Source organism: Vombatus ursinus, unplaced genomic scaffold (genome assembly GCF_900497805.2).
Source record: "Vombatus ursinus unplaced genomic scaffold, bare-nosed wombat genome assembly UNPS02009835.1, whole genome shotgun sequence".
NCBI classification, from domain to species: domain Eukaryota; kingdom Metazoa; phylum Chordata; class Mammalia; order Diprotodontia; family Vombatidae; genus Vombatus; species Vombatus ursinus.
The window spans coordinates 4,073,290-4,100,766 of NW_020949613.1; the positions used below are offsets into that span (position 1 = coordinate 4,073,290).

At 36.1% G+C, this 27,477-nt stretch overlaps 1 protein-coding gene across 2 annotated transcripts in view; it reads right to left on the reverse strand.

Moving 5' to 3' along the window:
• Nucleotides 1-27,477, reverse strand: part of HMGCLL1 (3-hydroxymethyl-3-methylglutaryl-CoA lyase like 1) — a 254,943-nt gene that overhangs the window by 165,935 nt on the left and 61,531 nt on the right. For both annotated transcript variants that reach the window (XM_027852992.1, XM_027852991.1), the window contains 2 exons: nt 25,459-25,536; nt 24,906-25,013 (listed from right to left, as the gene is read on the reverse strand). In XM_027852992.1, the coding sequence (XP_027708793.1) occupies nt 24,906-25,013; nt 25,459-25,536 (186 nt within the window). The remainder of the gene's footprint in view (nt 1-24,905; nt 25,014-25,458; nt 25,537-27,477) is intronic.

Sequence of the window (27,477 nt, forward strand, 5' to 3'; positions counted from 1 at the left end):
CTGAAGATCCTTGGGCTTTTGCATTTTCTGGCACAGGTATGTAGATTTTATTTCTTAATTCAAGATAAAAGAAAAGGCATTGTATTAATCAAAAGGATAATTAATCGAATTAAGTAATTGTCATACTATTCAGCAATAGTTTCTTCTAAGCATGACAAAAGTAGGAATGTCAGCATCCTTTTTTTCTGTATGATGTGCACAAAAATCACCAACCCCTTTGAATAATGCACGAGCCTTGAAATAATAATAATCAGTTTAGTTACTCATATTTCAGTTCTTAATGAATAGCTTTGAATTTTCAGAGGACATAGTTGGTGAAACTTGATTTTGGCTGCAGAATAGCCTGCTAATAAGTACACAATAATAATGATAATATCCACAACTAACAAACTGAAATCCACGAACAAGGTTTAAGCCAGTTGCTTGTCCTGCATGATAGCAAACAGTAAGCCAAATGTAAAACGGCACAATATTTTTGGTTCACCGCTTTAAAGAAACTTATGGAAGAGGTGATCTAATGCATCTGAAAAGAGGAGTTCAAGAGTTTAAATCCTCGCATGATTTATAAAAAGAGTCAGCAATGCCCATTAGTATTTAGAGTGCACACCTATGGGGAATAAATCAAATGCACTGATATGTTCCAGATAGTACCTGGTTGAGTACTGTCTTTAAGTCTGAATGACTGATGATACAAATTAACAAATGAATGAATGAATGAAAAAGCACTTAAGGGCCTTACTACTCACAAAGCACTTATCTAAGTTCTCCAGATACAAATAGATGACAAATAATTCAAATAAAAAAGCACAGATAATCATTTTATTTTTACAAAAAAAAAATTCATTGACACTCTACATCAGTTCATAATAGCTACATTGGATGACTTGTATAAAATGAATGATAGAATCTCAGACCTGGAAGGGAAAACAAAGGTTCAACCCAAATCAGAACAGCAATCTCATGTACAATATCACTGTCAGGTAATCAAGCTCCTCCCTGCCATCTACATGCTCTGCCATCTCCACTCACATCATGCCTACATCACTGCCCAACCCCATCCCCTTTCTAGCTCTCTTTTTTGTGTTGCCTTTGTCTTTCCACATTAAACAGGAAGCTCTTTGAGGGCAATGACTATACTGCTTGCTTTTATTTGTATATCTGTCGCTTAGCAGAATACTTGGCACATAATAAATACACAGTTCCCATTCTGCATGACAGTTCCTCAAATACTTGAAGGTAGCTATCAAGTCATCTTGCATGCCCATCCCCAAACCCTCCACTCACATACATGCACCTGCCTTACCTTTTCCATGATAAAAATATCAAGTTCCTTCATATGATTTTCATATGGCCTAGTTCTAAGTTCTCTAACCTTCCCAGCTAGTTAACCTCCTCTAATATACTCTAGGTTATCAATGTCAGTAGAACATCATACTTCAGGTATGGTATCACCAGGATTAATTACAGTGGAACTATCACTTCCCTGGGAACTATCAATCCCTGCCCTGCCCCCCCCCCACACACTCCAGACCAAGGCTTCCTAGATTGTGATATGCGTATATTTAAAGGATGGTGAGAAGCTTCACAAAGGGAGGAAACAGGGAATATTTGGTAAATATCTATATTATACTATTGTAATTAATCTTTTTTATTTTACTTCTTATGAGCACATGCAAACGGCAAACTAGAATTTTTATTTCAGATAGAACAGGAGTCACAGGGAGGTTTTCTTATGTGTATGTATAGAAAGCTTTAGAATTTATTTTCCTTCATACTGAATAGGGACCACAGGAAGGTTTACTGAAATACAAGGGGTACAGGAAAGGGAAAAGGCTGGGAATCCCTACTCGAGGCACTATACTTCAATTAAGTGCAAGTAACAATGCATTACATTTTTTTCTTCTTTTTTTTTGGCCACCACGTGACACTCTTGATTCAGAGTAAGCTTTGAATCCATTAAAGTCATCAGGTCTTTTTCTCACAGACTTTTCATAAATAAAGAGAGAGGAGATACTTTTTTTTTTGTTGTTGTTTAGGCAATTGGGGTAAAGTGACTTGCCCAGGATCACACAACTAGTAAGTGTCAAGTGTTTGGTCTGAGGCCGGATTTGAACTCACGCCACCTAGCTGCCCTGAGAGGGGATACCTTAGAGGCCACTAGTTTAAACTTCTCATTTTACAGATGAGGAACTGAGGCCAAAAGAGTCTAAGTGATTTGTCCAGGGTCACTCATCTAGTAAGTATCTGCTGCAGGATATGACCTCAGGTCTTCCTGATTGCAAGTCCAACATTCTATCCACATGGCTTCCCCCTTTTATACTTGTACAGAATATCTTTTGGACCCAAACACAAGACTTTACACTTATATCCATTAAATTTCATTTTATTAAATTCAATCTGTTATTTCACCTGCCAAGATCTTTTTGGAGGATGATTTTTCTCAGTCAATACACTGGCTATCACTCACAGATTTTATGGAATCTACCAACTGAATAATCAAGCCATAAATGTATTCATGCAAGCTATTGATTAGGTGCTTAATAACTTTACTAACTGACATGTTGAATGAAATAAGTCCAAGTACAGATCCTTGAGCAGCTCCACTAGAGACCTTCCTCCAAGATGTTTCAATATGTTAATTACTCTTCAGGTACATTTCTCCATTTCTCCAATTAATAGTAAATTCTAACACCGTCAGTCAACTGGCATTTATTAAACACCTACATTGTGGCAGGCATTATGCTAAGCTCAGTATCTGTACTATGGTATACACCAAAACTCTTTATCTTTTTGACAAGGAAATCATGCCAGATTGTAAAATTCCTTACAGTAAGTCAGATATATATATATATGTTATATGGATGGCATTCCCCTGATCTTCCAGTCTAGCAACTCTGTCAAAAAAGGAAATAAGGCTAGCTTGGCATTGCCTGTTATTAATGAACGTACGTTGACAATGGGTCTCAACTCTTTGTAGCCTAAGCCACTAACAAACCATCTCTTTAATAAAAAAAAAAAAATAGAGAATTTTTCCAGGAATAGAAGTCAAACTCATTGTCTTATGGTTTAAAGATTTCACTTTCTTCCTTTTTTGAAGATCAAAATAACACTTACTCAATCCTATAACTTTTTCTTGCATTCTCCATGATTTCTCAAAGACTATTAACAGAAGCTTAGTAATCAAATCCATATACTCACTCAGAAACTTAGGCTTTATAGTTAACCCTTTCACATTGGGTGAGGGGCTAGAGACATAGTTGGGGTTAAGGACATGGTGTACCCACAATCTGGAAAATCCGTGTAAAAAATTGGCTGTCCCTTTATACCAGAAAAAAAGTCTGAATTTTTTTTCTTTTTCTACTATGATAAAATTTGGGATAAGTATTTTGTCATAGACTCTGTATCATCTGCTGGCTTTGACATGTTGTCTGCTGTTTCCACAAAACTCCAAAAAAATTCCCATTTAATTTCTTATACCAACCCACAATACATCTAACTGCGATGGGGAAAGTCATGATGTGGAAAGGATAGCTGCTGTTCATCTGCACAGCTAGGTGACTCAGTATATAGAGCCCTGGACTTGGAGTCAGAAAGACTTGAGTTCAAATTTGGCTTCACAGATTTACTGCTTGTGACCCTGGGCAAGTCATTTTACATCTCATTGTTTCAGTTTCCTTCAGTTTTCCTTAGTAAAATTAGGCTAACAGAATCTAACTCTTAGGGTTGTTGTGAGCATCAAAGGAGGTAACAATTGTAAAATGCCTTGCAAATCCTTAAAGCACTACACTAGCTATCACTGGGGGAATAGTTTAATGTTCTCTTGCCTTTTTTTCTTTTCTTAGCTTCTAATTCCTTGATGACCACTGTTATTTTATTCTTCCTATGCAAAAGGTCATTTTGCTTGGAGATGAATAATTGTTTTCCTTGGTAGAAAATCCAATCATGACCTTTTATACTAGGAGTACATTTTGTCCTTTTCCATTTAAAAATAAGCATTGTGGTATTTTCCCCCTTTAAATACAAATGAGTATTACTTAATAAGGCAAAACATACTATTTAAATTACTTAGGTATTACAAATGTTTCTCCTGGTTAAACCACCTTACTACCAATAGGTCTGGCTAATTTATACACGTCCAACCATAAGGTGGAGCTGGAGTTTCTATAGGTCCTTATGTATAGGGAAGGGCTACTGGGCTTTGTAGAAATGGCATATTCCTCCAGGTTTACCTATAATTTTGTGGGTATATATTAGAAAATTTAGGAGTTTAGTAGCATACCCTGAACTTTACCTATTCATTTCCTAACCTTTTCTTTTTCTTCCTCTGCCCCTACCCTTTAGAACTAGGTAACTCCTAAGCACTCATCATATTGACTTGCATAGAGGCAAAGAGGAAAAGTGCCCCCACCATTTATGAAAAATATGGTTAAGAAAAGTCTTTCCAGAGTGTGGAATCAAGATGGCAGCATGACTAGGCCCCAGGAGCAGAGCTTTTGAGCAAAAAGAGCCATGACCATAGCAAGCTACTATGGCGACAGGGAAGATCAAAACACAAACTCCGAAGAGAACAAAATGTCAAAATGCCTACATATCAAGCCTAAAAAGGGGAACATGAATTGGCCTCAAGACCAAAAAGTCCTCTTGGAAGAGCTCAAAAAGGATTTTAAAAATCAAGTAAGAGAGGTAGAAGAAAACTTGGGAAAAGAAATGAGAGCTATGCAGAAGAATAAAGCTTGGAAAAGGAAGTATAAAAAATGACTGAAGAAAACAACTCCTCAAAAAATAGAATTGGACAAATGGGGGAAAAATCCACTCCTTTAAAAGTAGAATTGGCCAAATGTAAAATAAGGTAAAAAGGTTAACTGAAGAAAATAATGTCTTAAAAATTAGAATTGGCCAAGTGGAAGCTAATGACTCTATGAGACATCAAGAATTAGCTCAACAAAATCAAAAGAATGAAAAAAAATAAGAAAATGTAAAACAACTCACTGGAAAAACAACTGACCTGGAAAATAGATCCAAAAGATATAATCAAAGAATTATTGGACTACCTAAAAGCCATGGTCTAAAAAAGAGCCTGGAGTGCATCTTTCAAAAATGACCAAGGAAAATTGCCCTAATATCCTAGAACCAAAGGGTAAAATAATCATTGAAAGAATCCACTGATCACCTTCTGAAAGAGATCTCAAAAGGAAAACTCCAAGCAATATTGTAGCCAAATTCCAGAATTAACAGGTCAAGGAGAAAATTCTGCAAGTAGCCAGAAAGAAACAATTCAAATATCAAAGAGCCCAGTCAGGATTAGATAAGACTTAGCAGCTTCTATATTAAAGGATCAGAGGGTTTGGGATATGATATTCCAGAAGGCAAAGGAGCTTAGATTATAACCATGGATCAACTACCCAGCAAAACTGAGCATAAACTATCAGGGGAAAAGATGGACATTCAATAAAATAGGGAACTCTCCTGATGGAAAGTCCAGGGCTGAACAGAAAATTCAAACTTCAAATACAAGACTGAAGAGAAGCATAAAAAGAAGAAAGAAAATCATTTTATTCAATCAATTTTATTCAATTTGAATTCAATTGAATTCAAAAATTCAATCTTATTGAATAAACTATTTACATTTAAACTATTTAAACTATTTACATTTCTACAGGGGAAGATGATACTTGTAATTCTTGAGAACTGCATCTCAATTAGGGCAGATAGAAGGAGTATACATAGACAGAAGGTGTTGGTATAAATTGACTTTGATGTGATGATATAAAAAAATTAAGGGCTGCAAAAAAGGATTGTACTGGGAGAAGAAGAAACAGGGAGACAGAAAAGGTTAAATTTCATCACATGAAGAGGTACAAAAGATCTATTACAGTAGAGGGAAAGAAGGGAGGTGAGCATCGTTTGAACCTTATTCTCATCAGATTTGACTCAGAGGGAATAACATACACACTCTGTGGGTATAGAAATTGATCTTCCTATATAGGGAAGTAGGAGGGAAAAGGTGAAGGAAAAGGGAGGGGAGCTGACAAATTGAGGAAGGTAGGGGTGAGAAGCAAAGCACTAGTCAGGAGGGAAAGGGCGAAAGGAAAGAGAAAAAAATATATAGATAGGTAGAAAAATAGGATGGAGAGAAAGACACAGTTAGCAATCATAACTGTGAATGTGTATGAGATGAACTCTCCCATAAAACAGAAACAGAAAACATAGTGGATTAAAAACCAGAATACTACAATATGTTGTTTACAAGAAACACATGTGAAGCAGTGAAAGACACACAGAGTAAAGGTAAAAGACTGGAGCAGAATATATTATGCCTCAGCTGAAATTAAAAAAAAAAAAGCAGGAGTAACAGTACTGATCTCAGACAAAGCAAAAGCAAAAATAGATCTAATTAAAATAGATAAGGAAAGAAACTACATCCTGCTAAAAAGTACCATAGACAATGAAGTAATATCAATAATATATATGTGTGTGTGTGTGTGTCTGTGTATGTGTATGTATATGCATATGTATATGTATATGTATACACACACACACATACACCAAGTGATATAGCATCCACATTCTTAGAGGACAAGTTAAGTGAGCTACAGGAAGAATAGACAGCAAAACTTTACTAGTGGGAGACCTCGACCACCCCCTCTTAGAAATGGATAAATCTAACCACAAGATAAACAAGAAAGAACTTAAATAGGTGAATATAATTTTAGAGAAGTTAGATATGATAGACATCTGGACAAAACTAAATGGGAATAAAAAGGAATATACCTTTTTCTCAGCAGTACATTGCACCTACACAAAAATTGAGGGGCATAAAAATTGCACAAATGCAGAAAGGCAGAAATACTGAATGCATCCTTTTCAGATCATGATATGATAAAATTACATTTAATAAAGGGCCATGGAAAGACTAAAAATTAATTCAAAATTAAATAATCTAATTTTAAAGAATGAGTCAGTTGAACAACAAATCATAGAAACAAACAATAATTTCATCAAAGATAATGACCGTAATAAGACAAAACTGATGGGATGGATGCAGTCAAAAGAGTTCTTAGGAGAAATTTTATATCTCTCAATGTTTACATGGATAAAATAGAGGAAGGAAGTCAAGGATTCAGCCATGGAACTAAAAAAGTTAGAAAAAGAACAAATTAAAAATCCCCAATTGAATACCAAATTAGAAATTCTAAAAATCAAAGGAGAGATTAATAAAACTGAAAGTAAGAAAACTATTGAACTAATAAATAAAACTAAGAGCTGGTTTTATAAAAAAAACAATAAAATAGATAAAATGTTCATTAATTTGATTAAAAAAATCATATTGCCAGTATCAAAAATGAAAAGGGAGAATTCACCACCAATGAAGAGGAAATTAAAGCAATAATTAGGAATGATTTTGCCCAAATATGTGACAATAAATCTGACAATCAGTGAAATGGATAAATATTTGATAAAAATATAAATAGTCCAGATGAACAGAAGAGGAAAAAATACTTAACCCCATTTTATAAAAAGAAGTTGAACAAGTCATTAATGAACTCTCTAAGGAAAAAAAAATCCAAGGCCAGATGGATTTACATGTGAATTCTAGCAAACATTTAAAGAACAATTAATTAATTTATTTATACTATATAAACTCTTTAGGAAAATAAGTGAAGAAAGAGTCCTACTAAATTGTGTTTATGACACAAATATGGTGCTGATACTTAAACCAGGAAGAGCTAAAACAGAGAAAGAAAATTATAGACCAATTTCGCTAATGAATATTGATGCAAAGAAAATTAAACAAAATATTAGCAAAGAGATTACAGCAATTTATCACAGGGATAATACACTACGTTCAGGTGAGATTTATATCAGGAGTGTAGGGTTGGACCAATATTAGGAAAACTATCAGCATAATTGACCATGTCAATAACCAAAGTTACTAAAATCATATGATTATCTCAAAAGATGCAGAAAACCTTTTAACAAAATACAGCACCCATTCCTTTTAAAAATACCAGAGAATAAATGGAGTCTTCCTTAAAATGATAAGCATTATATATCTAAAACTATCAGCATGCATTATATGTGATGGTGATAAGCTAGAAGCTTTCCAAATAAGATTAGGGATGAAATAAGCATGCTGATTATTACTACTATTATGCAATACAGCACTAGAAATATTAGCTTTAGCAAGAAGAAAAGAAAAATAAATTGAAGGAATTAAAATAGAAAATGAGGAAAGAAAACTATCACTCTTGGCAGATGATATGATAGTATACTTAGAGAATCCCAGAGTATCAACTACACTATTTGAAATAATTAACAACATTAGCAAAACTGTAAGATATCAAATTAATCCACATAAATCATTGGTATTTCTATATAATACTAAAAAGCCCAGCAGCAAGAGATAGAAAGAGAAATCCCATTTAAAATAACTTTGGAAAATATAAAATATTTGACGGTCTACCTGCAAAGAAAAACCCAGGAACTATATGTACACAGTCACAAAACACTTTTCACACAAATAAAGTCAGACCTAAACAATTGGAAAAATATCAATTGCTCATGGGTAGGCCGAGCTAATATAATAAAAATGGCAATTGTGCCTAAATTAATTTACTTAATCAGTGGCATACCTATCATACTACCAAAAATATTATATAGAACTAAAAAGTAACAACAAAATTCACCTAGAAGAACAAAAGGTCAAGAATATCAAGGGGATTAATGAAAAGAAAATACAGGTGTACCAGATCAAAAATTATATTATAAAGTGGCAATTGTCAAAACTATTAGGTACTGGCTAAGAAATAAAGCGGTGGATCAGTGGAATAGGTTAAGTACACAAGACACAGTAGTAAATGCCTTTAGTAATCTACTGTTTGATAAACCCAAAGACTCCAGCTTCTGAAAAAAAGAGCTCACTACCTGACAAAAACACCTGGGAAAACTGGAAAATAGTATGGCAGAAACTAAGTATAGACCAACATATCCCACCCTATATCAAGATAAAGTCAAAATGGGTAAATGATTTAGGCATAAAGGGTGATACCACAAGCAAATTAAGAGAGTAAGGCATACTTCACCTATCAGATCTATGGAGAAGGGAAGAATTTATGACAAAACAAGAGATAAAGAACATTGTGAAATGCCAAATAAATCATTTTGATTACATTAAATTAAAAAGGTTTTACACAAACAAAACCAATGCAACCAAGATTAGAAGGAAAGCAGAAAGTTGAGAAACAATTTTTACAACTAATGTTTCTGATAAAGGCCTCATTTCTCAAATATATAGAGAACTGAGTCAAATTTAAAAGAATACAAGTCATTCCTCAATTGAAAAATGGTCAAAGGATATAAAGAGGCAATTTGCAGATGGAAAATTATTAAAGCTATCTATAGTCACATGAAAAAATGTTCTAAATTCTTGTAGATTGGAAAAATGCAAATTAAAACAACTCTGAGGTACCACATCATGCCTATCAGATTGGCTAACAAGACAAAACAGGAAAATAATAAATGTTGGAGAAGATGCGGGAAAACTGGAATACTAATGCATTGTTGGTGGAGTTGTGAAATGATCCAACCATTTTGGAGAGCAATTTGGAACTACACCCAAAGGGCTATAAAAATGTGCATAGCCTTTGACACAACAATTCCACTTCTATGGCTGTATCCCAAAGAGATCATACAAATGGGAAAAGGACCAGCATGTACAAAAATATTTATAGCAACTCTTTTTGTGGTGGCAAAGAATTGGAAATTGAGAGGATGCCCATCAATTGGGGAATGGTTGTGGTATATGAATGTAATGGAATATTATTGTGCTATAAGAAATGATGAGCAGACGTACCTCAGAAAAACGTGGAAAGACATGTATGGTCTGATGCTGAGTGAAGTGAGCAGAACGAGGAGAATGTTGTACACAGTAATAGCTATGTTGTGCAATGACTAATATTGATAAGACTTAATCCTTCTCCGCAATACAAGGATCTAAGACATCTCCAAAGGCCTCATGATGTAAAATGCTATCCATATCCAAAGAAAGAACTATGGAGTTTGAATGCAGATTGAAGCTACTGTTTGCTATTTTTTTCTCTTCTGTTGAGTTTTGTTTCCTCTTTCTGATGGTTCCTCCTATTGGTTCTAATTCTTACTCACAACATCACTAATGTGAAAATACATTTAATAGGAATGTGTATGTATAGCCTACATCAAATTGTGTGCCGTCTTGGGGAGGGAGGTGAGGAGGGAGTGGGAGAAAAATGTAAAACTCAGTAGCTTATGGAAGGGATGGTTGATAAATAAAAATAAGTTAATTTTAAAAAGGGAAAAAAGAATACAAGTTATTCTCCAATTGATAGATCAGCAAAGGATATGAACAGGTGGTTTTCAGATGAAGAAATTAAAATTATCTATAGTCATATAAAAAAATGCTCTAAATCACTATTGATTAGAGAAATGTAAATTAAAACCACTCTGAGGTACCACCTCATACCAATCAGATTGGCCAATATAACAAAAAAGGAAAATGACAAACATTGGAGAAGATATGGGAAAATTGAAACACCAATACATTGTTGGTGGGGATGTGAACTGATTCATTCTGGAGAGCAATTTGGAACTATGTCCAAAGGGCAATCAAACTGTACCTATACCCTTTCACCCAGCGATACCACTAATAGGTCTGTATCCCAAAGAGATCATTAAAATGGGAAAAGGACCCAAAAGTACAAAAATATTTATAGCAACTCTTTGTGATTGATGACAAAGAATTAGAAATGGAAGGGATGCCCATCAACTGGGGAATTGCTAAACAAGTTGTGGTATATCGATGGAATGGGATACTACTGTTTTATAAGAAATGATGATTATGTGGATTTCAGAAAAATATGGAAAGATTTCCGTGAAGTGACGCTGAGTGAAGTGAGCAGAACCAGGAGAACATTGTACACAGTAACAGCAACATTGTGCAATGATCAGCTATGATAGACTTCGTTCTTCTCAGCAATACAATGATCCAAGACAATTCTAAAAGACTCGTTACAGAAAATGCAATCCACATCCAGAGAAACAACTATGGAGTCTTAATGCAGACCAAACATGCTATTTTCACATTTTTTGTTTTTTTTTCTTTCTCCTGGTTTTTCCCTTCTGTTCTGATTCTTCATTCACAACATGACTAATGTGGAAATATGTTTAACATGTTTGTACGTATATAACCTATATCAGATTGCTTGCTTTCTTGGGCAGGGAGAGGGTGGGAGGGAAGGATAAAAATTTGGAACTCAAAATCTTGCAAAAATGAATGTTGAAAACTATCTTAACATGTAACTGGAAAAAAATATTATTAAGAGAGAAAAAAAAGAAAAGTCCTTCTAATTCCCTGATTTTTTAAATATTATAATAGGATTATACATTTAGAGATGGATGGGATCTTTGAGGTCATCAAGTTCAAGCTCTCATTTTGTAATGATAAAATAAAGCACAGAGAGGTTAAGTGACTCGTCCAATGTCAAACAATAAATCTGTGGATTCCTATGTAATGTGTATGTGTAATGTGTAATGTGATGCAACATGAATCAATAAATAAATGGCAGAGTCAGATTTCAACCCAGGTTGTCTGATTCCAAACTAAGCACTCTTTCTACTACACCATACTGCTTCTAAAAAGTTTATTATAGATACTGTTTTTGTTCAGTCATGTCAAACTCTTAATAACCCCATTTGGGATTTTCTTGGCAAAGACATTGGAGTAGTTTCCCATTTCCTTCTCCAGTTCATTTTACAGATGAGAAAACTGAGGCAAACAGGGTTAAGTGAGTTGCCCAGGACTACACAGCTAGTGTCTGAGGCCATATATGAACTCAGATTTTCTTCATTCCAGGCCTTGCACTTTATCCACTGCACTACCTGGCTGCCCAATACAGATACAACTCAAAGGGAACAGAGTCTTTCACTGCCTCTGGCCCAATAATTTTCCCACAAGGTTGATTTTTATCCCTCTGCTAACCTGGCACATTTTTTTAAGGAATGGGTTCAGAAACAGAGAATACATGAGTCTACCTGACCTAAGATTTGCCTTGATGTCATATGTCAGTTTTCAATACAAAGACATGGAAAACAAGACCGATTTTCAGAATTTTTTTTAATACATTTAACTCAAGATTCAGAGTGAGAAGCCCTGGATTCATAGGGCTTAGTTCAGGGTTGCCAAGCCCAAGGCATTAATCCCATTGTGCTCCATCCTGAGAAGAAACATAAATAATGATAGGGATGCTTCCTCTGAATATACACTACCATACCAGTCCAGCTTTGCATACTTTTGGCTACATTTGAATGTCCTTCTTTGTTATGTAATAATTGTATGATCTTAAATAAATTTCCTAACCTCTTTGGGACTCAGTTTCCTTTTCTATTAAATAAGGGGGTAAATGTTATGAGTTCATAATTTCTAACAAGCTTTATCATACCAGTGATACAAACCCAGTATATTTGTAAGCCTAATTATTCCACTTATATTTGTTTATAAATTTCATTTTATAATTTTTCTAAAACACACCAGGTATTACTGGGAGATTAAACTTAAGCTTTTGTGGTAGTTTAATTTCAATGAATTTTTGGCCTTTTGCCTTGAAAAACCACCTGGCTATGCAACATTCATGAAATAAATGCACAGTTTGTCATAATTGTGCTTAGCTAGTGTATCTCAGTCAAATGAAAAGTCAGATGTTGGAAATTTTATATTATTTCCATTTGTCTTTACATATCTTCTAATTCTAAGGGGAAAAAAACCATCAATAATAGCCTCAGAACTCAACAAAGATGTAGTGAACAGTATACAAACTTATACATACTAGAATGTAAATATAGCAAGAAATGATAAAACCCAATTTTTTAAGATTCATTAACTTATTTATTTTTATTTTCAACATTCACATCCGCAAGATTTTGAGTTCCAAATTTTGTCCCCATCTCGTCCCTCCCCCAACCCCAAGAGAGTGCACATTCTGAATCCCCTTTCCCCTAATCTGTCCTCCCTTCTCTCTCCTCCCCCCTTCTTTTATTGCCTTGTTCTTCTATTTTCCTGTAGGGCAGGATAGATTTCTATACCTCATTTCCTGTATGTCTTATTTCCCAGTTGCATGTGAAAACAATTTTTTAACATTTGTTTTTAAAACTTCAGGTACCAAATTTTCTCCCTTCCTCCCTCCCCATGCACCCTCACTGAGAAGGTGATCAATTTGATACAGGTTATAATTGTGTAGTCATGCAAAACACTTCCATGGTAGTCATGCTGTGGGAAACTTAACTATATTTCCCTTCATCCTATCCCACCCCCCATTTATTCTATTCTCTCTTTTCACCCTGTCCCTCCTCAGAAGTGTTTGCTTCTGATTGCCCCCACACCCAATCTGCCCTCTCCTGTATCATCCCCTAGCTCTCTCATCCACTTCCCCCCTATTTTACTGTAGGGTAGGATAGACTTCTATGCTCAATTGAGTGTGTATGTTATTCCCTCCTTAAGCCAAATCCTATGAGAATAAGATTCACTCATTCCCTCTCATCTTCCCCTGTTTCCTCTCCACCGTAAAAGCCTTTTTTTGCCTGTTTTATGTGAGATAATTTACCCCATTCTAACTCTCCTTTTCTCCTTTTCCCAGTATAATGCTCTCTCACCCCTTAATTTTATTCTCCAGATATCATCCATTCATCTTCATCTCACCCTGTGCCCTCTATCAATCTATCTATAAGTAATTTTTCCGCTCCAACTACCTTAATACTAACAAAGGTCTCATGAGTTACAAATATCATCTTTCCATGTAGAAATGTAAACAGTTCAACCTTAATAAGTGCCTTATGATTTTTTCTGCTTCTCTTGAGTCTTATATTTGAAAGTCAAATTTTCTATTCAGCTCTGGTCTTTTCATCAAGAATGTCTGAAAGTTCTGTATTTCACTGAATATCCATTTTTTCCCCTGAAGGATTATACTCAGTTTTGCTGCATAGGTGATTCTTGGTTGTAATTCTATCTCCTTTGCCCTCCAGAATATCATATTCCAAGCCCTTTGCTCCCTTAATATAGAAGCTGCTAAATCTTGTGTTATCCCGATTGTGTTTTCACAATACTTGAATTGTTTCTTTCTGGCTACTTGCAATATTTTCTCCTTGACCTGGGAACTCTGGAATTTGGCTACAATATTCCTAGGAGATTTCCTTTGGGGATCTCTTTCAGGAAGTGATCAGTGGATTCTTTCAATTTCTATTTTATCCTCTGGTTCTAGAATATCAGAGCAGTTTTCCTTGATAATTTCTTGAAAGATGATGTCTAGGCTCTTTTTTTGATCATGGCTTTCAGATAGTGCAATAATTTTTAAATTCTCTCTCTTGGATCTATTTTCCAGGTCAGTTGTTTTTCCAATGGGATATTTCACATTGTCTTCTATTTTTTTCTTTCTTTTGGTTTTGTTTTACAAAGTCTTGGTTTCTCATAAAGTCATTAGCTTCCAATTGATCCATTCTAATTTTTTTTTTGAGATTCTTTTTTTTTAAGGCAATTGGAGTTAAATGACTTGCCCAGGATCACACAGCTAGTAAGTTGTAGTGTTTGGTCTGAGGCCGGATTTGAACCCAGTTCCTCCTGACTTCAGGGCCAATGCTCTATCCACTGTACCACTTAGCTGCCCCAGATCCACTCTAATTTTAAAGGAAGTATTATTTTTAGTGAGCTTTTGGACTTCCTTTTCCATTTGGCCAATTCTTCTTTTGAAGGCATTCTTCTCCTCACTGGCTTTTTGGACCTCTTTTGCCATTTGGGTTAGACTATTTTTTAAGGTGTTTTCTTCAGGTTTTTTTGGGGGGGATCTCCTTTAAGCTCTTGACTAGTTTTTTCATGATTTTCTTGCATCACTCTCATTTCTCTTCGCAGTTTTCCCTCTACTTCTCTTACTTGCCTCTCAAAATCCTTTTTGAGCTCTTGCATGGCCTGGGACTGATTCATATTTTTCTTGGAGGTTTTGGATGTGGGAGCTTTGACTGTGTTGTCTTCTTCTGGTTGTATGTTTCGATCTTCTTTGTTATCAAAGAAAGATTCTATGGTCTGACTCTTTTTGCACTGCTTGCTCATGATCCCAGCCAATTACTTGAGTTATAAACTCTCTGTCAAGGTAGAAGTCTGCTTCCAGTGTGGAGAATGTACTGTCCCAAGCTTTGGGGTTTTGTGCAGATGTTTTCAGAGATACTTCTAGGGACCTGTAAGTTTTCAGTTCTTCCAAGGTGGTATGATCAAAGGCGAGGTGTCTACTCCTTTCCTGGCCTGTGCTCTGGTCTATGAGTGACCACAAGCACTTTTTGCTATTTTAGAACTGTGAGGAGGATTCCCTCTCCATGCCAATTCAAGCTCCACTACACCAGCGCTCCTCCTTGCCCCAGGACTGCCACCCAGAACAGTGACCCAGATCCAAGCACAGGCAAAGCAAGATAATCCTGCCTCAACAGCATCAGAGAGATCCCTGCAATCCCCTTCTGATCAACTACTTCATTCCCCCTCAGTCTGTGAGCCAGAAGCTTAAGAAGAAGCCACTGCCCCAGTGTTGCACCAGGACTGGGGCTGGAATGCACTCTTCTCTCACCTAGGTCTGACAGACTTTTCCTACTGACCTAAACTATCTTTGGCATTTGTGGATTAAGAAGTCTGGAAACCACCACAGCTGCCCATGATTCAGTCCTCTGAGTCCTGCTTCAGGTTCTCTGAGGCTTGGTCTTTGCCTGAAAGCGCACCCACGATGAACTACATATCTCCCCCAGCCTGGCGAGATAGACCTTTCTATTCAACCATCCAGATTGTCTTGGGCTGAAAATTTGTTTCACTCTGTCTTTTTGTGGGTTCTGCTGCTCTAGAATTTGTTTAAATCCCTTTTTTACAGGTATTTGGAGGGGTTTGGGGGAGAACTCAAGCAAGTCACTGCTTTTTTTTCATAATCCAGTTTTGTGTGAAAACATTTTAAAAGTAATGAAACAATACGCAATGGTTCATACAAACTAACCATATTTTTTCACACTGAAATTTCATTGTAATGGTTTATCCCCAAAATATTAAAAATAGAAAAGAGGGTCTAGTTACACAAAGTAATCAAAGTTATTCTAAATATAATACCAAAAATTTGAGAACAACAAAAATTTCCAAAACTCAGAGGATGACTGAATAAATTATGTAACATTCATGTCATAGTGTGATACTCTAATATATATGCATTTATATAATTATATATTTATGGATCATACAAGGGCATATAGAAAGATCTATATGGAATGATATCATATGAACTCAGCAGAATCAGAGCTATATACATATACATTGATTAATGAGAAGGAAGAAAGAGAGAAAGCAAGGAAGGAAGGAAGGAAAGGAGGGAGAGAGGGAAGAAGGAAAGGAAGGAAAAAGGAAAATAGAAAGGGAAGGAGGGAAGGAAAGAAGAAAGGAGGGAAGGAAGGAAGAAAAGAAGGAAGAAGGGAGGGAGGGAGGAAAGAAGGGAGGGAAGGAGGAATAAAAAAGGGAAGGAGAGTGTAGGAAACTCTTGTACCAGTCTGGACGAAACATAATGAGTGGCTGAACTAGAGTAGTAGTGGCAGGAATAAAGAAGGAAAAGTGGGTACAAGTAACATGAAAATGCAGAAAACAGAATTTGACAACTGATTACATACAGGATTGTGAAGAGGAGGAACAAGAATCAGAAAACTCCAAGGTTCTAAGTCCAAGACATTTCCTATCCTTTCATCTCTCCTCTCCTCCCCTCTCATCCTTTTCCCTTCCCTTCCACTCCCCACTTAGTCCACTAAAACTTTCAGATCTTTTTCACACAAACTGCTATCTAGCTAGTCTTCCTTCATCTTGAAGGTGTGAAGATGATCTTCAGACCCAAGTGTAAGACATTGTTTTATCACGACTGAACTCCATCTTATTAGCTTAAGGACACTGCTCTAGCCTGTCAAAATCTATTTGGATTCTGATGCTGTCATTCATCTAGTGTGTTAACTATTCCTTTCAGCCTTTTTTGTCCTCTGCAAATCTGATGAACATGCCATCTTTCCCTTTACCAAAGGCCTGATAGGAGAACATTAGTGCCATCAATACAATTTAACAAACAAAAAGTAAGCCTATTATGTTCAAGGCTGTGTGCTAGGCACTAGGAACACCAAGTTTAAGATTATGTAGTCCTCAAAATCAAAGGACCCACAATTTATTGGAAAGCAATAAGGTACAATCTCTCCCAAGGCTGAAAATAAGTGTGATTGAGTAGTCTAAGCAGAATGTTATGAGAGAGGTGAGAAGGCATTCAGCTAGAGATATGATGGAAGGCTTCATGAAAAAGGTGGTACCTGAAATGGGTTTTAAAGCAAAAGAGTTCAGCAAGTGAGACTGTGAAAATAATTCTTTCCAAAGATGTAAAATACCCTATTCAAATGTATGAGCCAATAGAGAACAGGAATGAAACTGAATGAAAAAGAAATTAAGTTGAAATGGTAGTCTAGAGTCACATTATGGAAGACCTCTTTGGCATGACTAAGAAGTATTTTTCTTTTATCAAGTACATGATGGCAAACTCCTGAAGGTATTCTGAAGTGGTCAGACCTGTACATTACAAAGAAAAGGATGGAAACAACATGAAAGACAGATAGGAAAGAGTAGAAGCTAGAATTAAGTAGATTAGGGGGGAGGGTGTTATATTATAATATTACATGTGATATAAGCTCAGGTGCTTGAACTAGGATGGTGACAGTGGGAAGGGTATGAAGATTTGCATTCAAGAGAGATCATACAGGTAGAATTAACTACTGATTGAATATGCATTTTTGTGCTGGTGTGTAGGGTATCAAGAGGGAAAAGACAAAGGTTTGGGAGGCTGGATAACTGAGAAATGATAGAATCAAAGAAATAGAGCTGAACAGGATCTGAGAGATCAGTGACTCCAACACAGTTACTTTACAGAAAAGGAAACCACCATCCTGAGAGGTTAAATACTTTGTCCTGGGTTCACACAGCTAAGTGTCTGAAAGATTCAGTTCAGTGCCATGTCCTCTACAACAGAGGTTTCAAACATATGATCTGCAACATTTCCATAAGCATCAAGGGTCAGAATAAAATGTAAGTGGGAAATATTGAACAAAATAAATAAAAATACAGCAAATAATAGATAACATTGCATTTTAAAACTAAATCAATATGCTCTGACAGGGATCCTTATTCATGGTTTAGTGACCCTCTTTCTATCTGAGTCTGCCGCCATTGCTCTCCACCCCACATCTCCATGTTAGTGGAGTCACTGACAGAAACAGAGAAGGCAAAGTTTGTTTTGTAGTTAACAAATGGCAAGGAGATCTTTTCCAAAATATTTGCTCTAGAGCCCAGAATTTGAATTGTACCACCGATGGAAGAATAAATTCTTCTTAACAGCATTTCCAAATTCTGACTATTAGTGGAGAAAATTTAAATCTGAAGCTTCCGTCCAAAAAGTCCAACTTTCTCACTAGCAATTTTTCCATTATCAAAGATGTTAGTTAATCCTCACAATCTCCCCTAATAAAATGGATAAATTCCTAAGATTGAGGGCAGTCAAAGAGGAGAGAATTTCTTCCTGTAACTATTGTACTTGGACTATACTGGAAGAGTATTTGATTTATTTCTTAGTAGTTTTTGGCACTATGTTTTAGGCTCTTTTCCTGCCACAGAATTTATACAATTACTGAGCAAAGTGTTGCCACTGATCTATTCTAATTGTGAAGAATAGACTAATTTTAATTAAGTAAGGTTTTATAGGAAGAGAAAGGGAACAGCACAACCAAATTTACACGTTTATTTTCTCTAATGATTAAGCAATTATCAAGTTATTTAAATTATTAAGTCATATATGTTGATGCTTTAAGAAGAAAATCCAAAAAAAGATGTGATCGAATAAACACTCAGTTAGGAGTCAGAACACCTGGGTTCTCCTTTAACTCAGCCACTAATTAGCTTTTTTACTGTGTCTCACCTTGGAAATGTCACTTAACTACTTTGTGCTCCAATTCCTCACCTGTAAAAAGGGAATGATGATTTAGGCTGTCATACTAAATTCAGGGGCAACTAGGTGGGTAAAGTTCTGGGCCTGAAGTCAGGAAGACTCATCTTTGTGAGCTCAAATCTAGCCTCAAGAACTTACTAGCTTTGTGATCCTGGGCAAGTCACTTAACCCTGTCTACCTCAGTTTCCTTATCTATAAAATGAGCTGAAGAAGGAAATGGCAAATCACTCCAGTATCTCTGCCAAGGAAACCCCAAATGCAGTCATGAAGAGTCAGAGACAACTGAAATGACTCAAAAACAACACCACCACCTAACTCAGAGGAGTGTTGAGAGGCTGATATAACTATACATGAAAACAGTACAAGGGTCTAAGTGTTTTTAAAACTGACATTCATTTTTTGCCTCTTATCCTTACTATTTTAAACTATGACTAATTGAAAAATTAACCCAACCTTACTACAATTTTAAAAATATTTCATTATGTCTTTAAAGCATTTAAGAAGACAGCTGGGTGGAACAGTGGATAGAGCACTGGCCCTGGAGTCAGGAGGACCTGAGTTCAAATTTGACCTCAGACACTTGATACTTACTAGCTGTGTGACCCCGGGCAAGTCACTTAACTCCACTGCCTCGCCAAAAAAAAAAAAGGCATTTAAGTAGTATGGTAAATTAATGTAATAGAATACTATTGGTACTGTAAGATACAACAAATACTCTTTCAGGAATTCAAAAAATAGGGGAAGATTTGTACAATGTGATAGAGAACAGAGAAAGCAGAACCAGAACAATATATAGGATGATTACAAAAATGCAAATAAAAACAACTGACTAACTCAGATTCAATGAAATTCTCTTTCTGTATGTTGGAGGATAGATAATGAAACATTTTTCCCTTATCCAGGTAAAGAGGTGGAAGTCTTTGGATTCAGAATGTTATACACAGTGGCAGATGTGTTTAACTGTGTTAATCACTTTTGTTCAGCTTTTTCTTTGAATCAAGAGAAAATTTTATGGGTGAAAATATACCAAGAAATGCATAAAAAGAAAATCATCACCTCAATTTTAAAATAATTTGAGTAATATTAAATGATAAAGTACAACCAAAATAATTATTTTATCCCTATAATGTTGTTCAGTCATTTCACTCATGTTTGACTCTGTGACTCCATTTGGGGTTTTCTTGACAGAGATACTTGAGTGGTTTGTGATTTCCTTCTCCAGATTGTTTTATACATGAGGAAATTGAAGTAAACAAGGTTAAGTGACTTGCCCATGTTCACAGAGCTAATTTGAGGCCAGATTTGAATTCAAGTCTCTCTGACTTCAGGCTTGTGCTCTATCCACTGTACCACCTAGCTGCCTCCTATAACTTTCATTTATTATTATTATTATTATTATTATTGGTATTGTAATGATTATTGTTCTTTCCAGCTACATTAGGGTCATCTTTTTAACCCATTTTGCCTATTACTTCACATTGCACTTTAAAAAATCTTTTTTTTTTTCAGGTCAATTTTTAAACGCATGCACTTTTTAGTGGCAAGCATTTTGTCATTGTTGGTTATTTTGACTATAAGTGCAGGATCCTGTTTTATATGGCACCTTGCTACTGTGGAACTTTTTTTTTTTCTTTTGGCTGTTTTCATTAAGACATTCTCTGCCAAGCAAAACAGTAGGGGGGGAAACTATAAAAGAGCTTGAAAATACTAAAAAAAGAAATAAGTGAACAAGCAGTGATCTAAACATAACTGGGAGTACTATTCCCATGACCTATGACCAAAAAAGTGAAAAAAAGAAAAGAAAATGTACATAATCGAGAATGAATTTCTTTTCAGAACCACAGACCTTTATCATTAAATGGAGCAGTATTCACTCTACATAGCATGTGAGTAGTTATGCTAAAACAAAATATTCTAACCCAAGTCTGAGATAAGATTGCTGAAAATCAGACAAATCTGATTTAAATTTCCTCCTTAAAGAGGGTTTATAAAGTGAAGAATGACACAAAGTGGTTTCAGCAAAGAAAGCCATGTTATGAACCATCTTTGCTTGCTGCAGGTTTTGCAGCTTACCATAAAAAATGAAATCAGTAAAGCTATGTGGTGATATAAGCAGCAAAGAATTTTGCTCAAACCAGGCAGGCTAAATGAGCTCTGATAATATATACAATTATAAAATCAAATTGCAAACATGATTGGATATTTAATGGCAACAGTGCTTTAAAAATTAATTATATGCCATCTTTGATCCAGGTACACCATTCACCATTCAATGATTTATTTAAGCCACAAATGGCTTGCAATACTTAAACTCAGATTAGTAGTGAAGATGAAATACAGTAACACAAAGTCTCTTGTAGTTAGCATAACAATTTTTTCATTTTTACAAATGGAATAACTTAAATAAATCAAATTGGACCCAATTTCAAGTTTGTTCCCCCTCCCCCAACCAACATAATTTTTGGGGAAAAAAGACTACTCACAGAAGAGATGTAATTACATTTTGGAGGGCAGAGGTATATCAGTAGCTATATGGGAAACAGGCCATTTATTTGATGCCTTGGAAGAGTACATTAATCTTGCAAGGGTAAACAGCTTACCATAATCATAGGATCTAGCCTGACATCGTTTATATCTCCTGACATTTATATCACATTTCTCCACTCAGCTCAGAGCACATTAGAAACATTTCCCCATTTTTCCTCAATGAGGCACTACTTCCTCTTTCCATTTATACAGATGTTTCTGTTAGCTAGGACAGTCCATCTGTCCTTAAAATGGTTCTTGACTCCATCCTTCTAAGTGTCATGAAGCATTAAAGTTGGTCTAATGGCCAAGCAGAATTGGCCTAAAGGGATAAAACCAGACTACCTGCTCCTTAGCAGAGGGTAAATAAATGATTATTTATTTGTCTGGATTTCTGTGGAGTAATCTATGTCTGAGGTACTTTTGTGTGACCAAAGGAAAGAGAACAGTGGCCTTCCTTTCCTAAAAATTTCCCACAGTCATCTGGTATCATGGCCACCAAGTCATAGGGCAGTTAAGTGGTACAGTGAATAGAGTGCCAGCCCTGGAGTTAGGAAGACTCATCTAAGTGAATTCAAATCTGGCCTTAGATTCTAACTAGCTGTGTGACCCTGGGCAAGTCACTTCACCTTGCTTGCCTCAGTTTCCTCATCTATAAAATGAGCTGGAGAAGTGGCAAGCCACTCCAGTATCTTTGCCAAAAAACAAAACCCAAATAGGGTCATAAAGAGTCTGACACAACTGAACAACAAAGCCAGCAAGTCATTCAGTCCTGGGGAGTACTACTATAGGCTCTGTAATGGCAATCAAATTCAATGTTAAGAGAAGGCAGCACAGTGTGGTAAAAAGAATGTCTGATTTGGATTCAAGAGACCTGAGTTCATAGGTCAGCTTGGCTTCTTAATATCTATGTGATGTTGGGTAAGTGCTATAGTGGAAAAAGAAAGACCCAAGTTGATTTGCTGCTAGCAAGGTGACATTTGGCACTTATTATATGGCAGACAGACACTGTGGTAGGCCTTGTGTATACTAGGAGAAAAGCAAAATAAAGTTCTTAAATCATGACATTTATATCCTAATCAAGGAGATGAACACGCTCATATATAAGTATATTCAAAATTGGATAAAACGTAGATAAAATAAAACTTTTGAGGGTGGATTCACTAGCAACTAGGGGGAACAGGAAAGCCTCATGTAGAAGAAGGTGACACTTGAGTTGGGTCATGAAGGAAACTAAGGATCCCAAGAGGTAAAAGTGAGCAAGAAGTAATTTCAGGTATGAATGTCATGTAAAGCAAAGACACTGAGATGGGAGGCAGGATGTCACATACGAGGAAGAATACATGAAGGGGAGCAATATGCAAAAAGTTTGGAAAGGTAAGTTGGGGTCAGTTTGTAAACAGCCTTTAAGGCCAAACAAAGGCATTTGCTTGGATCCTAGAGGTTATCACCTCTAGAAACCCTTGTAATTTTGACTTATGGAGTGACATGTTGAGGCATGCCCTTTAGGAAAATCATTTTGGCAGCTATGTGACACGTAGACTGTAGAAGGGAGAGATATGAGGCAGGGACCCCAATCAGGAGGCTACTACAATGAAGGCAAATCATTTACTTACTCAGGGCTACACTGAGCTCATCTGTAAAATGAAGGGATCATTATAAATCTTATGATAACAAGTACCAATCATCAGAGAAAAAAGCTGGAAGTGCTTTAGAGGCTGGCAATTTTTTGTTAGCTGCAGATTTGTAAAAATATTTAATTATTTAATTTGAATATTCAAATTTAAATGTTTTGTTTTTTTAATATTTAAATAATTAAATTTAGAGTTAAACATTCCACCTATGTCGCAGTTCTCTGTTGGGTAAAAGGCAATTTGTAATTTTTTTTTTCTCTTTTACCTGCTCCTGATAGTTAAGCCTATTTCTGGTTCTAAAACCGAAAAACAGGTGGAATTACCAAAACAGCTACAGAAAAAAGAACCCCCTACCTAATTCTTTATAGGAGGGACCTGTGTGGTAGATCTCAGGCCATTTATCATTATTCTCAATAAGAAGATTAGGAAGATAAACCAGAAAAATGATTTGTGTCATGTTAATCATTAACGGGAAAGTTAATCCTCACTTTTTTTTTCAGCAGACTTTACCCAGTTGCTAAGAGGTCCCATAATTGCTACCTGAGAGTTCGATCCACCATGAGAGTACAATGAAGAGGAAATATTTCACTGTTTACTATCATATGTTTACCTAGGTCTGCTATGGTCTCAGGTTACTTGAAGGGTTCAATTAAATCTTCAAATGATAGAGAGTTGCAAAGGTTAGTGAACTTAGTAGATAACCAAATAGAACATGCAAAAAGTCTGGAAAGATAGGCTGAAAATAACATGATGAGATGTAATGGCATAAAGGCTTGCATGATGTAGTGAGTAAGCCCTGCACTTAAAAAGGCATGGGACACAAAAAAGTCCTGACTGCAAGTCCAATCTTTGATACATACATATATACTGGCTATGTGACCCCAAGCAAATCAATTAACCTCCTTTTGATGACCCAAACAACACTCTTAAGGCTGTAAGTTACAGAGCAGGTGAAGGATTATTATTGGTAGAGTCCCTTACCAGGAGTTTCCTCTTGCACCAACGAAATCACAAATCTGATCTTAAAAAAAAAAAAATCCTAAAGCTGGATTCAGAAATTCAACTATGGGAATATAAAAGGGTAAAGCAATGATAGAAAGCAGTGACTAACGAGTTTTATTTTAAGGGCAGCAAGGTGGTACAGTGGATAGAGCTCCGGCCTTGGAGTCAGAAGGATCAGAGTTCAAATGTGACCTGAGACACTTGACATTTACTAGCTGTGACTCTGGGCAAGTTACCTAAACCAATTGCCTCACCAAAAAAAGAATTTTATTTTAGTTGTCTTTCAGTACAATAGTTGAAATGGAAAGCAGTGTATCATAGTTGTTAGAGAAATAGATTTTTGGTCAAAAAGATCTCAGTTAAAAATCTACCTCAGACACTCACTAGTTATGGCACTACAGGCAAGTCATCAAGCCTCTCTCCCTCAATGCTTTCTTTATCTGTAAAGTTGGAATAGGAATTCCTCCAACACAGAGCTTTTGGATAACATCTGTAAGTTGTTTTGCAAACCCTGAAGCACTTCTATGAATGACAACTACAATGACTTAGAAAGAAAATAAACATGAAAATACATGAATTATATTACTTTACCATTCTGACCAGTATTTTTTTCTGATTTCTCAATAATTATGTCACGAATTTGCATCAAAGACCTAATGACCGAATTCTGGATTTTACCTACCTGAGGTACCCATTTGGAAGATACAAAGCTGGTTACTTCTATGACTGATAAGCCTGTTTTAGAAAGTTGGTTGATAAACTCAATTTTTATATCTGTAGGTACAATGACCTAGAAGAGAAAAAAAAAACCAAACTTCAGTATTAATATACTGAGAGACCTATAGTTGCAAGAAGAAAAAAAAAATTAATCCAAAGGCAACAGATTTACAAAATGAAATAACAGATGTAAAGACCTTGGTCAATCTTAAAGCATTACATAGATGCTAGCTCTTAATATTATTAAAGGAATTATACAAATACTTACTAAGGATACATATTTTTGTATACTTACATCTGTACACGTCTTCCTCTGATAGAATGTAAGTTCCTTGAGGACAGGGATAGTTTCATTTTTGTCTTTTTTATCACCAGGACCTAGCATCGTATCTGGCATGAAGTTGGTACTTATGAAGTATTTGTTGATTAATAAATGATGCTATTCATAAAATATTACTTGATATTTTTAATATGAACATTCAATTAATAGCATAAATCTTGTGAATATATTCATTTACCTTTTCATTTTGTAAGCCATCCCTGGGTCCAACTTCTACTATTTTAACATACTCAGGAAATCCCGATAATTGTGTTATCTGAAAAAAATCATAAGAAAAAAAGATAACTTTTAAATTATCAGAATTACTCAACTAAAATTGAAGAATTACTATAATGGTTGGAGAGACCATTTAATTTAATTACAACTGACAAAAAAAGTCTTTATACCAGATGTAGCAAGTGGTTTATTGTATTCAATTCAATAAATATTTATTTATAATTTTTGCCTGGCATTATTCAAGGTGCCAGGATCCAAGGACATACACAAAATAATTCCTGCCCTCAAAGAGCTTCCATTGTACTGGGAAGATAAAAAAAATATGCAAAGATATACAAATAAAAGGCGATTTGAGGAATAAGGGAGAATTAACTTCTTGGGGGCATCAAGAAACTATTCAATGAAGAGAAAGAACTGAACTGAATGAACCTAGTGCTTAACAGTGTCTGACATAAAGTAGGCACTTAAATGTTTTTTGACTTAGAAGAACAAAGATTTCTGAGAGGAAACAGTGAGGAAGAAATAAGTACCATGGTAGAAAAAAGATTACACAACTGCTACAGCCCCGGATGGAATGCAGAGATTTTTGTTGTTCAGTCATGTTCAATTCTTTGTGACCCTATTTGATGTTTTCTTGGCAAAGATAATGGAGTGATTTGCCATTTCTTTCTCTGGCTCATTTTATAAGTGAGGAAATTGAGGCAAACAGATTTAGGTGACTTGCTGGAGGTCACTTGGCTAGTAGGTGTCTCAGGTCAGATTTAAAATCAGGAAGATGAGTGTTTCTGACTCCAAGCCTGATGTTTTTATCCACTGTGACTGCTAGCTGCCCCGTGCAGAGATTGGGAAATAGTTATTATTCTCCAAAGATTTTAATAGTAATATAGGAAGATCATATCTATCTCATTTATAGAAAGGGTATATACCCTGGAGTTGGGTTAAGTATCCTGGCCCATTCTTAAGGGACATGCGTTCTAGCCCCTTCCTTGGGGGGATGAAATGAACTCCCATGATCAATACCCAGTGACTAGTCATGTTACCTAATTAATGATAGTGACTAAGAATATGGGATGGGAACACTCTTTTAAGAAACAAACCCTTTTTGAGGTGGAGCCAAGATGGCGGAGGGAAAGCAGTGACTTGCTTGAGCTCTCCTCCAAAACCCCTCCAAATACCTATAAAAAATGTCTCTACACAAATTCTAAAGCAGCAGAACCCACGAAAAGACAGAGTGAAACAAATTTTCAGCCAAAGACAGCCTGGATGGTTGATCAGAAAGGTATATCGCACCAGGTGGGGAGAGGAGCGCAGTTCGGCGTGGTCATGCAGGCCACAGTGATCCTGGAGCAGGCGTCAGAGGACTGAATCATGGACAGCTGTGGCAGCTTCCAGACTTCTCAACCCATGAACACCAAAGACAACTTGGAAGGTCAGTGGGAAAAGTCTGTGATTGTGGTGAGGGAGGAGCTAGGTCTCAGCCGCAAGTCCCTAGGGCAGCAGCTACCTCCTGAGCTTCAGGCCCACAGATTGAGGGGAAATTGAGTTGCTGATCAGAGGGGGATTGCAGGGTTCTCTTGCTTTGCCAGTGCTTGGATCTGGGTCACAGTTCTGAGGGGCGGTCCTGGGGCTAGGAGGAGCTCTGGTGTGGTGGAGCTTGTTGTGGTGGTGGAGAGGAAACACCTTGCCCCTTATCATAGCACCTTGGAAGAACTGAAATTTACAGGTCCCTAGAAGTAGCTCTGAAAACAGCTGTACAAACCCCCAAAGCTTGGGACAGTACACTCTTCACATTGGAAGCAGACTTTTACCTTAACAAAGAGTTTAAAATTCAAGTAATTGGCTGGGATCATGAGTAAGCAGCAGAAAAAGAGTCAGACTATATTATCTTACTTTGGTGACAAAGAAGATCAAAACATACAACCAGAAGAAGAAAACAAAGTCAAAGCTCCTACATCCAAAGCCTCCAAGAAAAATATGAATC